General features: G+C 45.1%; 1 protein-coding gene across 1 annotated transcript in view; it reads right to left on the bottom strand.

The window, feature by feature from the left end:
• Positions 1-17,341, bottom strand: part of WIZ (WIZ zinc finger) — a 144,860-nt gene extending 127,519 nt beyond the window's left edge. The window contains exon 1 of the mRNA XM_056866933.1: positions 16,887-17,341. Coding sequence (XP_056722911.1) covers positions 16,887-17,265 — 379 coding nt within the window. The 5' untranslated portion in view covers positions 17,266-17,341. The remainder of the gene's footprint in view (positions 1-16,886) is intronic.
• Between the last annotated feature and the right edge of the window lie 160 nt (positions 17,342-17,501).

Below are 17,501 nucleotides of genomic sequence, written 5' to 3' on the forward strand. Positions count from 1 at the left end.
TATAATGTCTTTTAGAGAAGCTGACCACCCCTTTCAAGCTAAGGGTTTTGTTTTGTTTAAAGCATGAAAGTTCTCAACAGAACAACAAAGACCACCAATTCTGAACCAGAACATCTCGTTGGCGTGAATCATGCAGTAGAAATGTCCAGACCATCTAAAATCTCTCGATTAAACATCCAACAGAAAATGTCCAGCAGCACAAAATGATGAAACTGATCACCTTATCTATTTTATATCCGGCACTAACTTATACTGGTGAATTCTCTTCACCCACAGCCATTAAAGGACATGTGAAAAAGAAGTGTTCATTAGCAGTCAAAAAGATAATCACCAAAATAGCAACATCATGACTGGGGGGAAAAGCGTCATGCAGCTTGCAATCTTAATACTAGAACTCAGGGACACACAAATGATACAGGACAGATAAAAGGAAACACTTCTTTACTCAATGAGTAATTAAATTGTGGAATTCATGGCCAGTGGAGATAGTGATGGCCATGCATAGAGATCGCTTTAAAAGGGGGTTAGACAGATTCATTGTGAGTGGGTCAATCAATGACTACTAGCCACGGTGAGTAGAGGCAAGGAAATCTCTGAAGGCAACATCAGGGGAAGGCCTTGACCTCTGTACGCTGTTCACTGGCCCTCCAATGTTGAAACACGATGCTGGACGAGTTGGATCACTGGTCCGATCCAGCAGTGCTCTTAAAAATATGTTCTTCACTAAAATCTCTTTGATGGATCACAAACCTAGATATAACATGTTATATGAAAACTACTGTAAGCGCAGAGATATATTGGCAGCCACCACAGGCACCATGTGAAGTAGGTAGGGCTGAGAGAGTTCTGAGAGAACTGTGACTGGCCGAAGATCACTCAGCAGGCTTCATGTGGAGGAGTAGGGAAGCAAACCCAGTTCACCAGATTAGAGTCCACTGCTCATGTGGAAGAGTGGGGAAACAAACCCGGTTCTCCACATTAGAGTCCGCCACACTTAACCACTACACTATGCTAACTTATGTTAGTCTTAATTTTTGTGATTATATTTTAATGTAATTTTATATAGTTATTTATATTTTAGTTGTATTTATTCATGTTGTTAGCCCGCCTGAGCCCAGCTTAGGTCAGGAAAGAGCAGGGTAAAAATATAACAAAATAAAATAAAATAAGACACTTGCCTTTCCTGATAAGCAAGACACCAAGTTAAGCATGATAAGCATAACACCAAGTTAAGTACCCACTGGGGCCGAGGCCACTGTGCCACCTCCACAGTATCCACAGTTCAGTTGACAGTCTATGGGAAAGCCTTGACATCCTCTTGAGAGCTATTCATTTAGTTAACTGGAAAGGTCTTCTCCTAAACGAGGGGAGTTGTCATACAATGGCACCAGATGACCAGCAGCCGTTCTGGTACAGAGCTCTTGCAGTAACTCTGCCTGGAATTGTCTCTTTGCATGACCAGGTCACAGATAAACCTCTGTCCTGGTACTTCACTAGCCAGTGGCCAAACAGAGTCATACTGGGTATGACTCTCGAAAGGTCCCATTGAAGTCACCGCTTCTGAGGGTTTTGCAGCTTTCTCACCCCAACCTGTAAGGATGATACCTTTGTTGTAAGCCTCAGACCAAGAGGGGCCTCTGGGCGCCCTAAACTTCTTTCACATTGTATCTGTCCTGTTTGGCTCCCCAGCTGCCATGAAGGTCATGGCAGTGCTGGCTTTTGAATTCTGCCCATCAGCCTTGCTCTGCCTTGGCCCTGTTCACCTCCAGTACAGCCCTTTCCCAAGCCTGACGTCCATATCACTAGGGTGACAGGGCCTTCAGGACCAGCCAAAGAACTTGATTCCATGCTGGCCTGTACTGGAGCCTGCTCCCCCCACCAAGATTGCTTGCTTTGATGGGGCCCCTCCTCCAAAGCATTGCACAGCATCCCATGCAGCATCCAGCCATGTCCCTACAGCTCCCCCCAGGCAGTGGCAGCCCCAAGCCACTTGTCAGTTGCTTTGAACAACACCCCTCATTTGGGTACAGGCCTGGACAATACTGACTCCTATTCTGTCCCTACTGGAAGTGCTGCTTAACCTCTGAGTGATTTCCAAGAGCTCACCACTCATTTTCTATTTCACCCTATTTTTGCAGGAAAAGTGTTAGAATTTTTTTTTTAGGAAACAAAAGTTGATATTCTCATGATGCAGACAACTGTGTCCAATGCTAAATGCGTAGGTTTTCTATGGTTGCCCAAGAATTACCTTATATGCCAGCATGGAGCCAGCATGGTATAGTAGTTAAGAGCGGTGTTTTGGAGCAGTGGACTCTAATCTGGAGAACCAGGTTTGATTCCCCACTCCTCCACATGAACGACGGACGCTAATCTAGTGAACTGGATTTGTTTCCCCACCCCTACACACGAAACTAGTTGGCTGACCTTGGGCTAGTCACACACTCTCAGCCACACCTCCCTCACAGGGTGTCGGTCGTGGGGAGGGGAAGGGAAAGGTGATTGTAAGCCAGTTTGATTCTTTCTTAAGTGGTAGAGAAAATCAGCATATAAAAACCAACTCTTCTTCTGCACAGCTCCAACCAGTGGATATTCTCTAAGGAGGACAGTTAAGAAAAAAGACGGCTAAGGGGAGACGTGATAGAGTTTATAAAATTAAGCCTAAGCTGGAAAAACTGGATAGAAGAAGCCTTTTCTTCCTCTCCCATAATATTAGATCTCAGGGGCACCCAACAAAATGAGGCTTGGATTACTTACCATGAAGGCTCCTTCTGCTCTGAAGAGACGAAGGGCGTCTTCAGCTCGGGTTATTATCCAATCCATGCTCTGGGAGGCAGGAACGTAAAAAACCAAAGATTTCCTGCCTCCCAGGGGTAATAACCCCCTCCTCTCTCAGAGTCTCCAGTGATTCTCAAAGCTGAAATTAGACATTACTAGACAGGAAGACTTAACACACATCAAAACACACAAAGTAATGTTGATAATGTTCTTTTATTTTTATTTTTTAAACAGGTCAGAAACTGGACCTTTGAGTACAACATTGTGGCTCTGCATAAGAACAGGAAACCGGAACTATCAAATTTGAAAAAACTTCATGGAGTGTACTGTTGCTATAGGAAATCTGGAAATAAAATATTTTTCCTATCAAAAACAAAGGGGTGCTCCCTTTTCTCTTGTCTCTTTTCTTAATATATAGATATAGTCGGGAGGGGAAGACGCCCTTTGTCTCTTCAGAGCAGAAGGAGCCTTCACGGTAAGTAATCCAAGGCTCATTCTCGCTCTGAGAGAGAAGGGCGTCTTCAGCTCGGGACCTCCAAGAGCTATTTCTATGAAAAAATGGGTGGGCCAAATCAAGTGTCCTCTACGCACTGCAGTACCCTTCTGCCAAAGGCAGCGTCCGCCAGAGAGATAGAATCAAGCTTGTAGTGGCGAACAAAGGTGGAAATAGACAACCAGGTGGCCGCTTTGCATATCTCCTCTACTGAGGCGTGTCTGCATAATGCTTCTGATGTGGCCACACTCCTTACTGAGTGAGCCGTGATCCCTAGAGGAGCCGGTAGGCTACTAGACTTATAAGCTTGCAATATGCAGCGTTTTATGGTGCAGCTAATAGTGGCTCTGGACATGCCCTTCCCCTTATTGGGGGCTGTTAAGGTGATAAAAAGAGAATCTGATGTTCTAATCGACTTAGTACGGTTAATGTACACCTTCAGAGCCCTGCGCAAATCCAGGGAGTGCCACCGTTTTTCCCGTGGCCGAGAAGTATTCGGACTGAAGGTAGGTAGAACGATCTCCTGCTCTCTATGGAAACGTGAGTTCACCTTTGGAACAAAGGTGGGGTCAGTGTGGAGTACTACCTTGTCCCTGTGAAATTCACATAACCCTGGTCTAATGGACAGGGCCCCCAATTTTGAGACCCTGTGGGCAGAAGTTATGGCCGTCAGAAATAGGACCTTCATTCTGAGCCATTTTAGGTCAATAGAACAGAGGGGTTCAAAGGGAGCCCTTGTTAGGGCCGATAGGACTATGTGCAGTTTCCACGTGGGGAACCTGTGTATTACTGCGGGAGAGGAAGATTTTACTCCCCTGAGGAAGGCCTTGATATGTGGATGTTGTGTTATAGGGTAGCCTGCCACCCGAGGAACTAAGGTAGCGATAGCTGCCAGCTGACGACACATCGCGGAGCATTTCAGATCCAACGTCCGGTCATCCTGGAAGAAGGAAAATAGGTCGGTCACTCTAGGTTTGAGTGGATTCAGGCGTCTTTTTGTGCACCACGAGTCGAAAGACTTCCAGGTGATATTGTAGATGCGAAGTGCGGAAGGACGCCAAGAGGCTAGGATGGTATTTATAACCTCCGAATCGTAGCCACGCTCTAGAAGCCCTCTCCTCTCAATGGCCAGATGGTCAACCTGTACCACCCCAGATCCGGGTGGCAAATCGGGCCCTGAAGTAGTAGGTCGTGCCTGTCTGGAAGGCGCCACGGTGGTTGGAAGGACATTTCCTGTAGCACTGGAAATCACGGCCGTCGAGGCCAATCCGGGGCTACTAACAGGACCGTAGCCCTGAGCATTCTGATACGTCGTAGAACCCTGGGGATCAGGGGTAGGGGAGGAAAGGTATAGAGGAGGCCTGAGGGTCAGGGGGTCAGCAGGGCGTCTGTTGCTTCTGCTCCTTGTTGTCGGTAACAGGAGAAGAAACGTGGAAGTTGACAGTTGCTGCAGGTCCAGTTCCGGGGTGCCAAATCTGTGTGTTATCTCTTGAAAGATCTCTGGGTTCAGCTCCCACTCGGCTTCGTGCAGTTGCTGGTGACTGAGCCAGTTCGCCTGAACATTCAGGATCCCCTGAATGTGTTCCGCCAATAAGGATGCCAGATGTGCTTCGGCCTAGTCTAGAATAAGGATGGAATGTTTGTGAAGGTTTGAGGAACTTGAGCCTCCCTGTTTCTTCATGTGTGCCTTTGCGGACATGTTGTCCGTCAGTATGAGTATATGCTTTCATTCCAGGAGGGGAGCAAAATGAAGAAGGGCCTTCAGAATGGCTCTGATTTCGAGAAACTTTATGCTGTTTTTCTTTTCTTTTACGCTCCAATCCCCCTGGGCTGTTTGATTCCGGAACGTAGCTCCCCAGCCTGAGAGGCTGGCATCCGTGAACAATTGTTCGGAAGGTTCATGTAGGTAAACCAGTCCCTTTGACAGGTTGATCGGATTGGACCACCAATCCAGGCCTAGATGGGATGGGTTGGGGAGGAAAAGCGTCCGATCCCTCTTTCTGGCGATATCCTGCTGGAATTGTTGAAGAAACCATTGGAGGGGCCTTGCATGAAAACGTGCCCAGGGAACTGAGGGAATGCAAGATATCATAAGGCCCTGGAGTTTCGCAAGGGCCATTAGTTTTGCTGTCGAGAACCTCAAGGTTCTTCTGGCCAGTGTGGCAAGCTTGGATACTTTGTCCTGAGGAAGAGTCAGAGAGTTCATAGTCGTGTCGATCGTTGAGTGGGCACAAGATGGCTCTTATCTTTGTTGACTATGAAACCGTGCTCTTCCAGGATCTTCAGGACAAAAGAGGTGTGAGTCAAGCTCAGCTCTCTGGTCAGGGTGCAGATGAGGATATCGTCCAGGTACAGGTGTACCTGAATGCCTTGTCTGAGAGCTAGTGCCACTAGGACCACAAGAACTTCCGTGAATACCCTGGGTGCTGATGTGAGACCGAAGGGAAGGGCTCAGAACTGACAGTGGCGATCCTGAAATAAGAATCTCAGGAATTTTCTGTGGCTGGGGTGGATCGGTAGTTGCAGATAGGCCTCGGTGAGGTCTATGGATGTTAGGAAGGCTCCTGGTCTTAGGTTTTCCGAGATGGACCTTAGCATCTCCATCCTGAACCTCCTTTTCAAGATGAATTTGTTGACAAACTTGAGGTCCAGAATGGCCCTCCAGTCCCTGTTCCTCTTGGGGACGGTGAAGAACACTGAGTAAACGCCTAAGGAGCTCTCTGATAGATCTACGGGCTCGATTGCCCTGATGTCCAGAAGGTGTTGGACAGCTGATGCTGTGCGGAGGAACTTGTTGCCGCTTGGGGGGCAATGATGAAAGACGAACCGATCTGGGAGAGTATGGGAAAACTCTATTAAGTAGCAGCCCCGAGTAATTACTTGGAGCGTCCACTGTTCCACATTGGCAGTCGCCCACTGCTCGTGAAAATAGCTCAGGCGACCTCCCACCGGTGGAAAGGTGGCGTCACTGCTTGCCCTGGCTGGCATTGTTAGGTTGTCTGTCAGTGCCTAAATTGGAAAAGTGGGGGGGGGTCTCGAGAAGAGCCCTCCTCTATGAAAGGAGCCTCTGGATTGAGACCACTGGCCTCTCCTTTGGTCATTGCGAAATCTAGAGAGGACGTGGGACGAACGAAAGGAACTCCGGTAGCCCTTGTTTTCTTTACGAAAACTCCTGGGCATCACCTTCTTCTTGTCCCTTGTCTCGACAAGAATGGTGTCGAGCTGGTTGCCAAAGAGCTTTCCCCCCTGATAGGGGAAACCCATAAGATCTGCCTTGGAGCGTGGGTCGGCCTGCAAAGGCTGCAGCCAGAGCACCCTGTGGGCCGCTGTCTGTGTGGTTATGGCGCGTGCGGAGAAAGATAAGGTATCCAGGGTGGAGTCAGCGAGGAAAGTGACTGCCTTAAGCACCCTTGAAACGCCTTCTAAAGCCTTCTTATTTTCAACCGGAATGAGCTGGTTGAGTTTGCAGGCCCACACTATCATGGCCCTGGAAATAAGGGCAGAAGAGACTAATGCGCTGAGAGCCAAGGTCGAAGCCTTGTGAGCCCTTTTAATTGCCAGCTTAGTCTTTCGATCTAAAGGGTCCTTTAAGGTGCCCATGCCATCCCTAGCCACCAGGTCATAAGAGTGGAGTGAAACAACAGGCGCCTCCACCAGGGGGAGCTCAAGGAGTTGGGCTGAGGTCTTGGACAGAGAATAATACTTTTTGCAAACATTGGGAAATTGTCTTACAGCCATGGGCTTATCCCACTCATCCTGGATGAGCGTGGTGAAGTAGTCAGGCACCAGAATATTCCTGTCGGGGACCGTATGCATGCGGAAGAACTCTTTCAAGCCCTTCAGTTTGTCATCAGGTTTTGTGTCAGAGTCCTCTGATAGGTCCAAGGCAGCTAGAGCCTTGGACAATAAATTTTGAAAATCTTCCTGAGGGAAGAGTCTAATTTGTTTCTCCTGAGGAGGGGGGTTCGTCGTCGGATGAAAACTCCCCCTCCTCCCTACCGTCGCTTTCCCTGTTGGAAGAATCAGGAGACATGCTAATGTTTGAGTGTCTGTGGGGGGGGGGCTTTCTTGGCCGCTTTAGTGGGCCACGGAGGGTAAGAAGCCGTTTGTGAGTCTGCATGGTCCACAGGCTGCTCTGCGACCCTTGCTCTAGGCGCCTGAGAGCTGGTAGAATCCTCCTGAATGGATTGTGCTGGAGAGGCTCCCTGCACAGCCTGTTGCCCCTTGATAAAGATGCTCCTGACCAAATCAACCAACTCTGTTCTTAAAGCTGTCAATCCTCCCTCCCCCCTTAACTCAGACGAGTGTTGCTCTACATTACCCTCCGCCGTCTGGAGGTTGGCATCCGTATCTGCGACCGGCCTGGAGGAGGATGGTTCCAGCAGAGGGGTGGCCGGGATGGGTGGCTCCGACTGGGCGGAGGTGAGAGCCCGGGGCGCTGTCTGAAGGCTAGGAGCCGCGCCGCTGCATTCGGGTGAACGGCTAGGAGCCGCACCTCTTTTTCCCTTCGTCCTTTTTTCCTTCATCCTTCCTTTTCTTAGCGTCTTTTCAGGATTCACCCAGGTTAGTTTTGTGTTTGGTGCCCGGCTTGGGCTCCGTTTGACCGCTCTGTCCCATTTGGGGATCGTCCAGGCCCCTATTAGCTTCGACTAAAAGCCCAGGGTCCTGGTCCTGGGACGAGATATACTTGACGTTCAGAGCCGCCACCATGTTTTTAAGGCGGGAAAATTTTTGCGGTAAAGCCTGGCCTGCGCCTGAGGCAAATTTTAAGCCCTCTTCTAAACGGGGGCAGGAAGGACGACACTGGGAGGGAGGAGGACAACGAAGGTAAGCACAGAGGAAAACTCACAGACACAGAATAACAAGTAAATTTCTTTCCTAAGGCAGAGAAGCAGAGTCACTAAGAGGCTGCACTCCCAACAAAGCAGGAAACAAAACTGGAGACTCTGAGAGAGGAGGGGGTTATTATCCCCAGGAGACAGGAAGTCTTTGGTTTTTTACATTCCTGCCTCCCAGAGCATGGGTTGGATAATAATCCGAGCTGAAGATGCCCTTCTCTCTCAGAGCGAGAATGGTTGACAAATAGGTTCAGGACAGATAAAAGGAAATATTCCTTTACTCAATGAGTAACTAAACTGAAATTCACTGCGGGTGGAGGAAGAGATGTCCACAAGCATAGATAGCTTTACAAAGGGGGCTAGACAGATTCACGAAGGAGAGGTTCATCAACGGCTATTAGCCATGGTGAATAAAGGGAGCCGCCATCTACAGGGGAAGCATACCGCTGGATACCAGTGCTGGGAGAAAGCAGCAAGTGAGGGCCTTGGTCTCTATGCCATTTGTGCTCCAGAGCAACTGGTTGGCTGCTGTGTGAAACTGGATGCTAAACTAGATGTACCACTGGTATGATCCAGCGAGCTGTTCTTATGTCTGCCTAGACCAGGGGTCTGCAAACTGCGGCTCCCGAGCCGCATGCAGCTCTTTAGCCCGTTGAGTGCGGCTCTCCGAACTTGGTTCGGAGCCCCTGCTCTCGCGCCTGCTCGCGCCGGCAGCCAGGCTGCGGAGCCAGCACGCCTGAGAGAGCAAGCGCGAGAGAGCAGGCGAGCAGACGCGCTGTCTCTCCACCCCCCCCCCGCCGTGGAGAATGGCCAGGTCCCCCTTTCCCTTGCCCTCAATGGTTGGGAGGCTAAAGCCTCCCCTCCCCTCTAGCCGCACGATTGCTGGGTGGGCGGCTCGGCGGTTCCTGACCCCCCCGCCCGCCTATCAGCTGTTGGGCAGGGCGGGCCTCCTTTGGTAGACCTAGCCTCTGGCTGAGTCCCATTGGGAGGCCATGTCTACCCACTGGCTTTCTTGGCGGTAGACCTGGACTCCGAGGAGGGGAAAAAGTCCCCCTTCAGAGGCCAGGTCTATCAATTGGCTTCTATGGGCCTTTGGAGGCCCGGTCTACTGCCAAGAAAGCCAATGGGTAGACCTGGCCTCCCAATGGGACTCAGCCGGAGGCCAGGTCTACCAATAGGCTTTTATGGCGGTAGACCAGGCCTCCAGACGAGGACTCCGGACGGGAAGGGGGAAATGGCAGGGACTTACAATTTAATTTTTATCAATAAATAAGATCACTATTAAGTATGATATCAAGTTTTATTCAGTGTACCTATAGTTTAATTAAGACTTAAAACTTGAATTAAAGTTTATTAAGTTAATAAACAGTGTACCTACCTATATAGTTTAAGAAATTTGGCTCTCAAAAGAAATCTCAATCGTTGTACTGTTGATATTTGGCTCTTTTGACTAATGAGTTTGCCGACCCCTGGCCTAGACCTTTTAAGAACCACAGGTAATTAAAAAAAAAACCTCTCCCAAGACCTTAAACTACCCAGGCATTCAAATAAACTTCTCACACACTGACAAAATGTTACTATTGCAAATGAAATAAGCTCAACAAAAATGATCTAGTAAGAATGTGATACAGCTAAGTTTTGAGAAGCCTCGTAATATAGTTTGATAGGCAGCAACCGTCAGAAGATGATCTGAATACAAAGGAATTTCAGCCACAGACCAAATTCAACAGATAAGATAGAGAAACAAGCCAGACCTAGTGAAAAAATTCAAAGAACCTCTTTGCAATGTTTTTACACCACCCTTTAAAAAAAAACCACTCCATTTTAAGTCAATTTTTAACCTAGCAAAACTGTGAAATCATTAGCTTTACAAACAGTTTCCGAGTACATGTAGCAATTATTTATATGTCACAATTCAGACACATTTTCAAATTCTTCAATGCGTGCCCTATTTTCATTTTGTAAAAATATTCTGTTGTCATGAACACAAAGCTTTACCATCTCTTTTTTGGCATATTTGTGATTTAGTAGTTAGGAATTCCTACCTGATCATAATCCCACAAATGCAGGTTATTGATATTTCGCTATGGATTACTGATATGTATATTTAATAGGTTATTATGCATTCTGGACTAAAGTAAAAAAGAGCTCAACACAGACTTGGCAACTAACAATCTAAAAAGATTGTAGACCTTAGTTTTGACATTCCAGTGTAACTTTCTGATTTGTAGCATATTCTAAACCAGAGTGTTTCAGCTGGTTTTTGCCTTAGAAGGTGTTCCTTGAATATTTTTATTTGCCTTTCAATATGAAAGATAAGGCTAAATATATAGAAACTACAGAATATAGAAATGAGGGAGAGCCAGTGTGGTGTAGTGGTTAAGAACGGTGGACTCTAATCTGGAGAACAGGGGTTTGATTCCCCACTCCTCCACATGACTGGCAGACTCTAATCTGGAGAACCAGATTAGATTCCCCACTCCTCCACATGAAGGCTGCTGGGTGACCTTGGGCTAGTCACAGCTCTCTCAGAACTCTCTCAGCCACACCTACCTCACAAGATGTCTGTTGTGGGGAGGGGAAGGGAAGGTGATTGTGAGCTGGTTTGAGACTCCCTTCGGTAGAGAAAATCAAGGTATAAAAACCAACTCTTCTTCCTCTGAAACATTTTGTGAATAGATGAAGCCTTCTCAGTCACGTCAGTGATTGTGAGGATCAGCTTCAACTCAAACTGGTCACCTGGTATGTACACTAGCACCACTTGTGATGAGCCACTCTGGAGGATGAACAAGTAAGAAGTGCCAAGTTTGCATCCCAGCATGGCTCTATCCTCCTGGCAACCCACGAGTTCCTCCTGAACTAATTATAGATCTTCTCAAGCAACCCGTGGATTTTGCAGTCCGGCTTTAGTGAAGAGAATCCTAAGAACTCTCTTTAGGTTTCCTGGCCTGTCAGTCTGCTTGCAGGCCTGGCTGTCTCCTTTCCAGCCAATTTTCCAACTTCCTGTTTAAAAATGCCTTTCTGCTCCCTACTTTCCTGTTCCAACTTCCTTCTGAAAAAAACTGCCTGGCTTAGGGCCCTAGCCTATGACAGACTCTGCTTTTTAATTGTCTTTCTTGTACAATACTTAAGCAGCCCTGCTTCAAGATCTGCACCAGCACACTATTTCAACTGTATTCTTAAACCCTTAGAGACTCATATTTTTAGTCTTCCCTGTGCTCAGCTGCCTACAGCCCAACAATGACAGAGGTGCCCTGAACACCAGAATTGTGGTTGTAGACTGAACAAGACCATTCTGGCCCAAGAACAGTCAACCAGCAAATTTACCTGTGAGGCATGTGCACAACATAAGAAAGACCATGCTGGATCAGACCAAGGTCCATCAAGTCCAGCAGTCTGTTCACACAGTGGCCAACCTGGTGCCTGTAGGAAGCCCACAAACAAGTTGACTGCAGCAGCATTGTCCTGCCTGTCTTCCAAAGTACCTAATATAATAGGCATGCTCCTCTGATCCTGGAGAGAATAGGTATGCATCATGACTAGCATCCATTTTTACTAGTAGCCATGAATTCCCCTCTCCTCCGTGAACATGTCCACTCCCCCCTTAAAGCCTTCCACATCTTGGGCCAGCGAGTTCCACTATTTAACTATGCGTTGTGTGAAGAAATACTTCCTTTTATCTGTTTTGAATCTCTCCCTCCAGCTTCAGCAGATGACCCCGTGTTCTAGTGTTATGAGAGAGGGAGAAAATCTTCTCTCTGTCCACTCTCTCCATACCAATCATAATTTTATAGACCTCTATCGTGTCTCCCCTTAACTGCCTTCAGCCCTGAGCATTTTAACCGCTCCTCATAGGGCAGTTGCTCTAGTCCCCTGATAATTTTGGTTGCTCTTTTCTGCACCAAAAGAATTCTACGGAAAGAAAAGGCATTAGGGGAAATACTGTGCTTCACCTTAAAGCTTTATATCCTATAGTATCATTGTAAACAATTGGTGAAAAAAACTTTTGAGTAGTTTTGCAATAAGGGACTGTCTGCTCAGGCTCTTCCCATTGTTCTTATTCAGTGTTTTAATACTAAACTGGAAGAAAGCCCTTGATACAACTAGATAGTACAAGGATTCTATTTTTCTACCTGGCTGATACTCTTAAACTGTAGGTCTGGGCAGTCCCAGCCCCCCCCCCCAAACATGTGTAGCGTAACCACTTAGGGGACATTTACCTGCTTCTAGTTTCTTTCAGGGATTCCATGTGCCATAAGAAGGTATCTATTCCTTACACAATGATCTGAGCAGATACACCCCACGCACCCACAAGCCAGGCTTTAGATTAGCAATTTTTACACTGGGTCCCAGAGAACCCTGAAGATTCCTGGAACCTTATTAGGGGTTTCACATTAGCCTGGTTAAGTTGGCTAAAATATGGGTATAAATAAGGGGGGGGAGAAAGTGTAGATTCTACTCTATGCACAGAGCCTCTACATGTATATTCAGAGACTCTATGCACAAGGTACAGTTAAACGTATGGAAGTTGGGAACACAAGAGTAGGAGTGAGCCTGCTGGCCCTCTCCATGCACTGACAACGTCCCACTCAAAATTTATGTGAAAGTTATTTTTATTGTGATAGTACTTGTAAAATTTAAAGACAATATCGCATGTAACTCTCTTACACTGTTTAAATTTTAAGGGTGGGGGAATCCTGAAGAGTGACACTAATTTCAGCACACCTAAAGAATTGTCTGTGATATGCCATGGATATAGTTGTTCACTCATCTATTTCACCGCCCTGACCTGGATGGCCGAGGCTAGCCCGATCTTGTCAGATCCCAGCTACTAAGCAGGGTTGCCCCTGGTTAGTATTTGGATAGGAGACCGCCAAGGAATACCAGGGTCGCTACACAGAGGCTGGCAATGGCACACCACCTCTGAACGTCTCTTGCCTTGAAAACCCTATGGGGTCGCCATAGGTCAGTTGCAACTCTCTAGTGTGCCTCATCACTTGCATTACTTATTAGTGCTATATCAGACTGGTGACTACATCATCTCTTCCATCATGTGAAAGGAGAGAGATATAAAGAAGAATTTCAGCTTTGTTTTAATGAGACTAGGATTTTTAAATTTGGAATATTATTTGTGGTTTTATTCCCCTCCCCTTTATAAACCAATAAAATATTGGTGTACATGCTTCCTAGGGATAATCATCTGGGGGAAAAATCAACTAGTACTTTTAAACTTCCAGTATTTCCTAATACAGTATCAGCAATGGCATTCATTCATTATTAGGGTTGCCAGGTCCCTCTTTGCCACCAGCGGGAGGTTTTTTGGGTGGAGCCTGAGAAGGGCGGGGTTTGGGGAGGGACTTCAATGTTATAGAGTCCAATTGCCAAAGTGGCCATTTTCTCCAGCTGAACTGATCTCTATCAGCTGTAGCAGGACATCTCCAGCTAGCACCTGGAGGTTGGCAACCCTATTCATTGTTATTAATTTTATGTAACAAACTTTAGAAATGGATATTTTCCCTTAAAATGTGAGGCCACAGGGGAACATTGTATTCAGGCTAGAGTACAGAGGTCACTCAGACTAACAGTGAGGCTCAACAAGATCAGCCAGTACCCTATGTGAACTTTCAAATATGCTGCAGAATCCTCTACAGTACACATGAGTTCTGTAGTGCATATGCAAGATTTTTGGTCAATGGACAATACAGAAAGAGCCCCTGAAGACAGAAAATTTAATAAACTTATACAAATAGCAAGAAGAGTTATGCCATACTTGGGAAAAGAAAGAAAAATCTTCTATCAATGATTATGTAACTAAAGAGGTTAAGGTGAAGTAAAAAAAAAAACACAAAGAAGACTTGCATGGCAGATGTTTAAAGAGTACAAATAATCACTTCCAACAGCAAGATTAAAATAAATATATATATCAAGGACTAGTTGGGTGCTGTGAGAAGTCAGAAAAGGTTGGAGGGAAAACAGTGAACAAAATTCAAACAATGTGCCTTGAACAGAATCTTGGTGACATAGCTAGAATTTTCAATTACAACGGCCAAGATTGATTGATGTATTATCAACAAAAAGGACTTAATTAAATTGCTGATTGATTTCAATTTTTCCATTTTGAAATTTATATACTTGGTTTGATTGAGGACACATACTTACTGACTGATACAGAACATTTGGCTTGCATGTAAAGAGTGCCTTTAGAAGCTTTTTGGATTGTACATCCAAAACCCTTGGTCATGCAATCCACACACCTTTTGCATTAAAGAATTATATCTATTTGGAGACCAGACAAAAACTTCTGACTGGCTCTCTCCATACACATGCAAGGATATGAAGCAACAGCATGTGCTTGAAAGCCCAGTTTGCAATCCTATGCACACTTACTTGGAAGTCCCATTGAATGAAACAGCATTCATTTCTGAGTAATTAGGCATAGGGCCCTGCCCTGGATGGCCCAGGCTAGCCTGATCTTGTCAGATCTCAGAAGCTAAGCAGGGTTGGCCCTAGTTAGTACCTGAATGGGAGACCACCAAGGAACACCAGGGTCTTTATGCAGAGGAAGGCAATGGCAAACCACCTCTGAACGTCTCTTGCCTTGAAAACCCTACTGGGTTGCCATAAGTTGGCTGCAACTTTGAAGGCACTTTACACAAACACAAATATGCACAGGGCTGAGCTATAACTATCCATAATTTTCCAAAAGCAAGGGATAGTAATTACTGAGCAAAATAATATTTTTCCATGTGATAGAAAATTAATAACTATATTACCGGATTGGTAGAGTCAAAAATATTCTTTATTTGAATCTGAACACACTAGAAATCATAGTCAACTGAACAGCACCCCCATGAAGAGGCAGTGTACTGGAAGGGACAGTCTGTTTCCAAAATTTTGGTTAGTTGTATTAGAAGTGAGGTCTTGTGTGTCTTTTTTTTAATTAGTGAGAGACTCAAGACCAAGTTCAGTTTAGAAACCGCTAGAGAAAGAAGGCTATTGTGTTACAGAAGTATTTCATGTGGAGATGAATTATTGGATGGTATCTCAGAAGCTGTAATACTACACAGTAGGATATCTAGTTGTGAAGGTATATTGTTTCAGTTCTCTGCACATTTCTTTGCCTTTCTTCATGACAAGCAGCAGATAAACTTGGAAACAAATAAGCAAATATAGGCGTTTCTTGGAATACTGAATGCAAGTAATAGGGTTTTATTTTCTTGCCATGAGATAAGAGTTATGTTTACACTTTCTAGTATTATTTTTTTAAATCAAGTATATATAGCCTGTACAGAACTTCCAGTTAATTAAATGCTTCACAAGGCGGCAGGCATGTACAGATGTTAATAAGCTGTGTCACACATCACTAATGAAGTCACATCCAACATAGTGCAATAAGACACATTCCCCGCAACAATAATAGATGGCACTTTGTGTGGGAAATATTGCACTTTCTCCAAGGGCAAAGTATTTTCACAACAACGCTTAGAAAACACAATATACCAACAAAATTGTCCAGCAGAGGGACAACTTGAGTCTCAGTGAGAAAGGGGGACTATAAATAAACAAATACATAATAACCAACGGATAAGAAATGTGCTTTTATTGCACATTAAAACAATTAAACAGAAAGTAAAGAAAAGGAGACAAACAAGGCCCCATGTAATTTTTTAAATAAAATTTCCTAGGAAATAGATCAAGGAAAGCATAATTCAGAAAGAAAAGCCTTCAACTACCAGAAACGGACACTTTTGTCCTACATAGATCAAGCAAGACTTTTTCACTGTATCCCTTATACTTGGCTATCAATTTGCTCTGCATTCTAAGTAGATGCAATTCTTCAAAAACCCCATTTTTATATTATTATTATTAAACAGAAAATAAGGTAGACTTATTGGGTCTAGTGCTCTCTCTGTGTTTTGCGGTTTGGGATACATGTTGTTCAGCATATGACATCTCAACTCCCGTTTCCACCAGAAGAGAAATAGCGTCAGAGATCAAGAAGAAACTTGTAGTGGAGGAAAATGAGAAGTTACAAGAGTGGCAGAGCTTAACCACATTAGATGGTGTTGAACCTGTTGCAGTCTTCTCCCAAAATCTACATTATATATGCGTTTTGTGTGTGTGTATGGGCTTAGGAATGGTTTCTATTGTGTACATGAAGCACTTCTTTTAAAACTTTCACTGCTTTCTTCCTTGAAATGCATCACTCCACCAATAAACAGTCTATTACTTTACACTTTAAATGGTCAGGAACAGCTATGCCAGATAAAACATACTTGAAGAGTTTGTACACTGAACAGCAACTTTTTCTTATGTAATCGGAACGGTCAGCCATCCAACTCCTTAGAAGCGTTAGATATTATAGGCACCCCAAATGTGACGACTCTGGGATTTAAATACTGTATAGGATTCTTCTCTGTGCAACACATTCAGCAACAATCCTTTGCCAAACTATGTACCATGTATAGTTTGAATTCCGATCCCTGTCTGTGGTGCTGAAACTACAGTGTGGCTGAACTTAACAGACGTATTTTGATCCTGTTCCTGCATACAAAGAGCTACACCCCATGTTACACAGAAGAAAATGCTTGTTTCTCCACTTAGATGCAATTAACTTCAGCAGCAGAACTGAATCATATGCCTTCAGGCCATTCTCTGGGCTGACCTTTGATTTACTCAACCAAATCTTAATTTTCATATCAGAAGACTGCCTGGTCTTCACCTTATCTACCATGAGAGAAATGCCAACAGGTTCTGTGTTTTTTAAGCCTGTGACTTACCTGTTACTTTACAGGCTTCTACGGCATCATCTGGCGGTTGGTGAGAAAACGGAGACAAAAAGACGGGATCCTCTTTACGGCTGCACATCTCATCATTCACTTTTCCCTCTCTATTCATTGCTGCTGATTTCTCTGAAGAACTGGGGATGGCCTCCTTGAGACCAATCCCCTCTTCCTTCGATGCCCCCAACAGAGCCACGCTCTCCAGAGATGTTTTCGCATCTTTTAAAAAAGCAGCTATTCTCTCTTCACCTTGGGGACACTCAAGGGCAGCAAAATCCTCTTTGTTTGGCACCAGGGTCAATAGCACAGTGTTCCTTTCATCATCCTCACAATTTTTCTGCTGTTCTGATAAAGCAGTGGGAATGGCTTTCTCCATTCCTTGTGGATTCTGCTAGGTCAGTTTAACAACCCAATCATCAAAGCTTTGGTGGATTTGCAACAATTACTGCCAGACAACCTGCAAAAGAAATGGATGTCAAAATATCTAATATTCAGAAGGATTCAGGAGACTCTCATTCACACAGCTGTCTTCAGACATATTTGTTAAGGTCTAGTTTACTTCTAAAAACCCATTAAACAAATTCAGAACTAAAGCTAATATCACTACCTAGG

This window comes from Euleptes europaea, chromosome 1, assembly GCF_029931775.1.
Source record: "Euleptes europaea isolate rEulEur1 chromosome 1, rEulEur1.hap1, whole genome shotgun sequence".
Lineage (NCBI taxonomy): Eukaryota > Metazoa > Chordata > Lepidosauria > Squamata > Sphaerodactylidae > Euleptes > Euleptes europaea.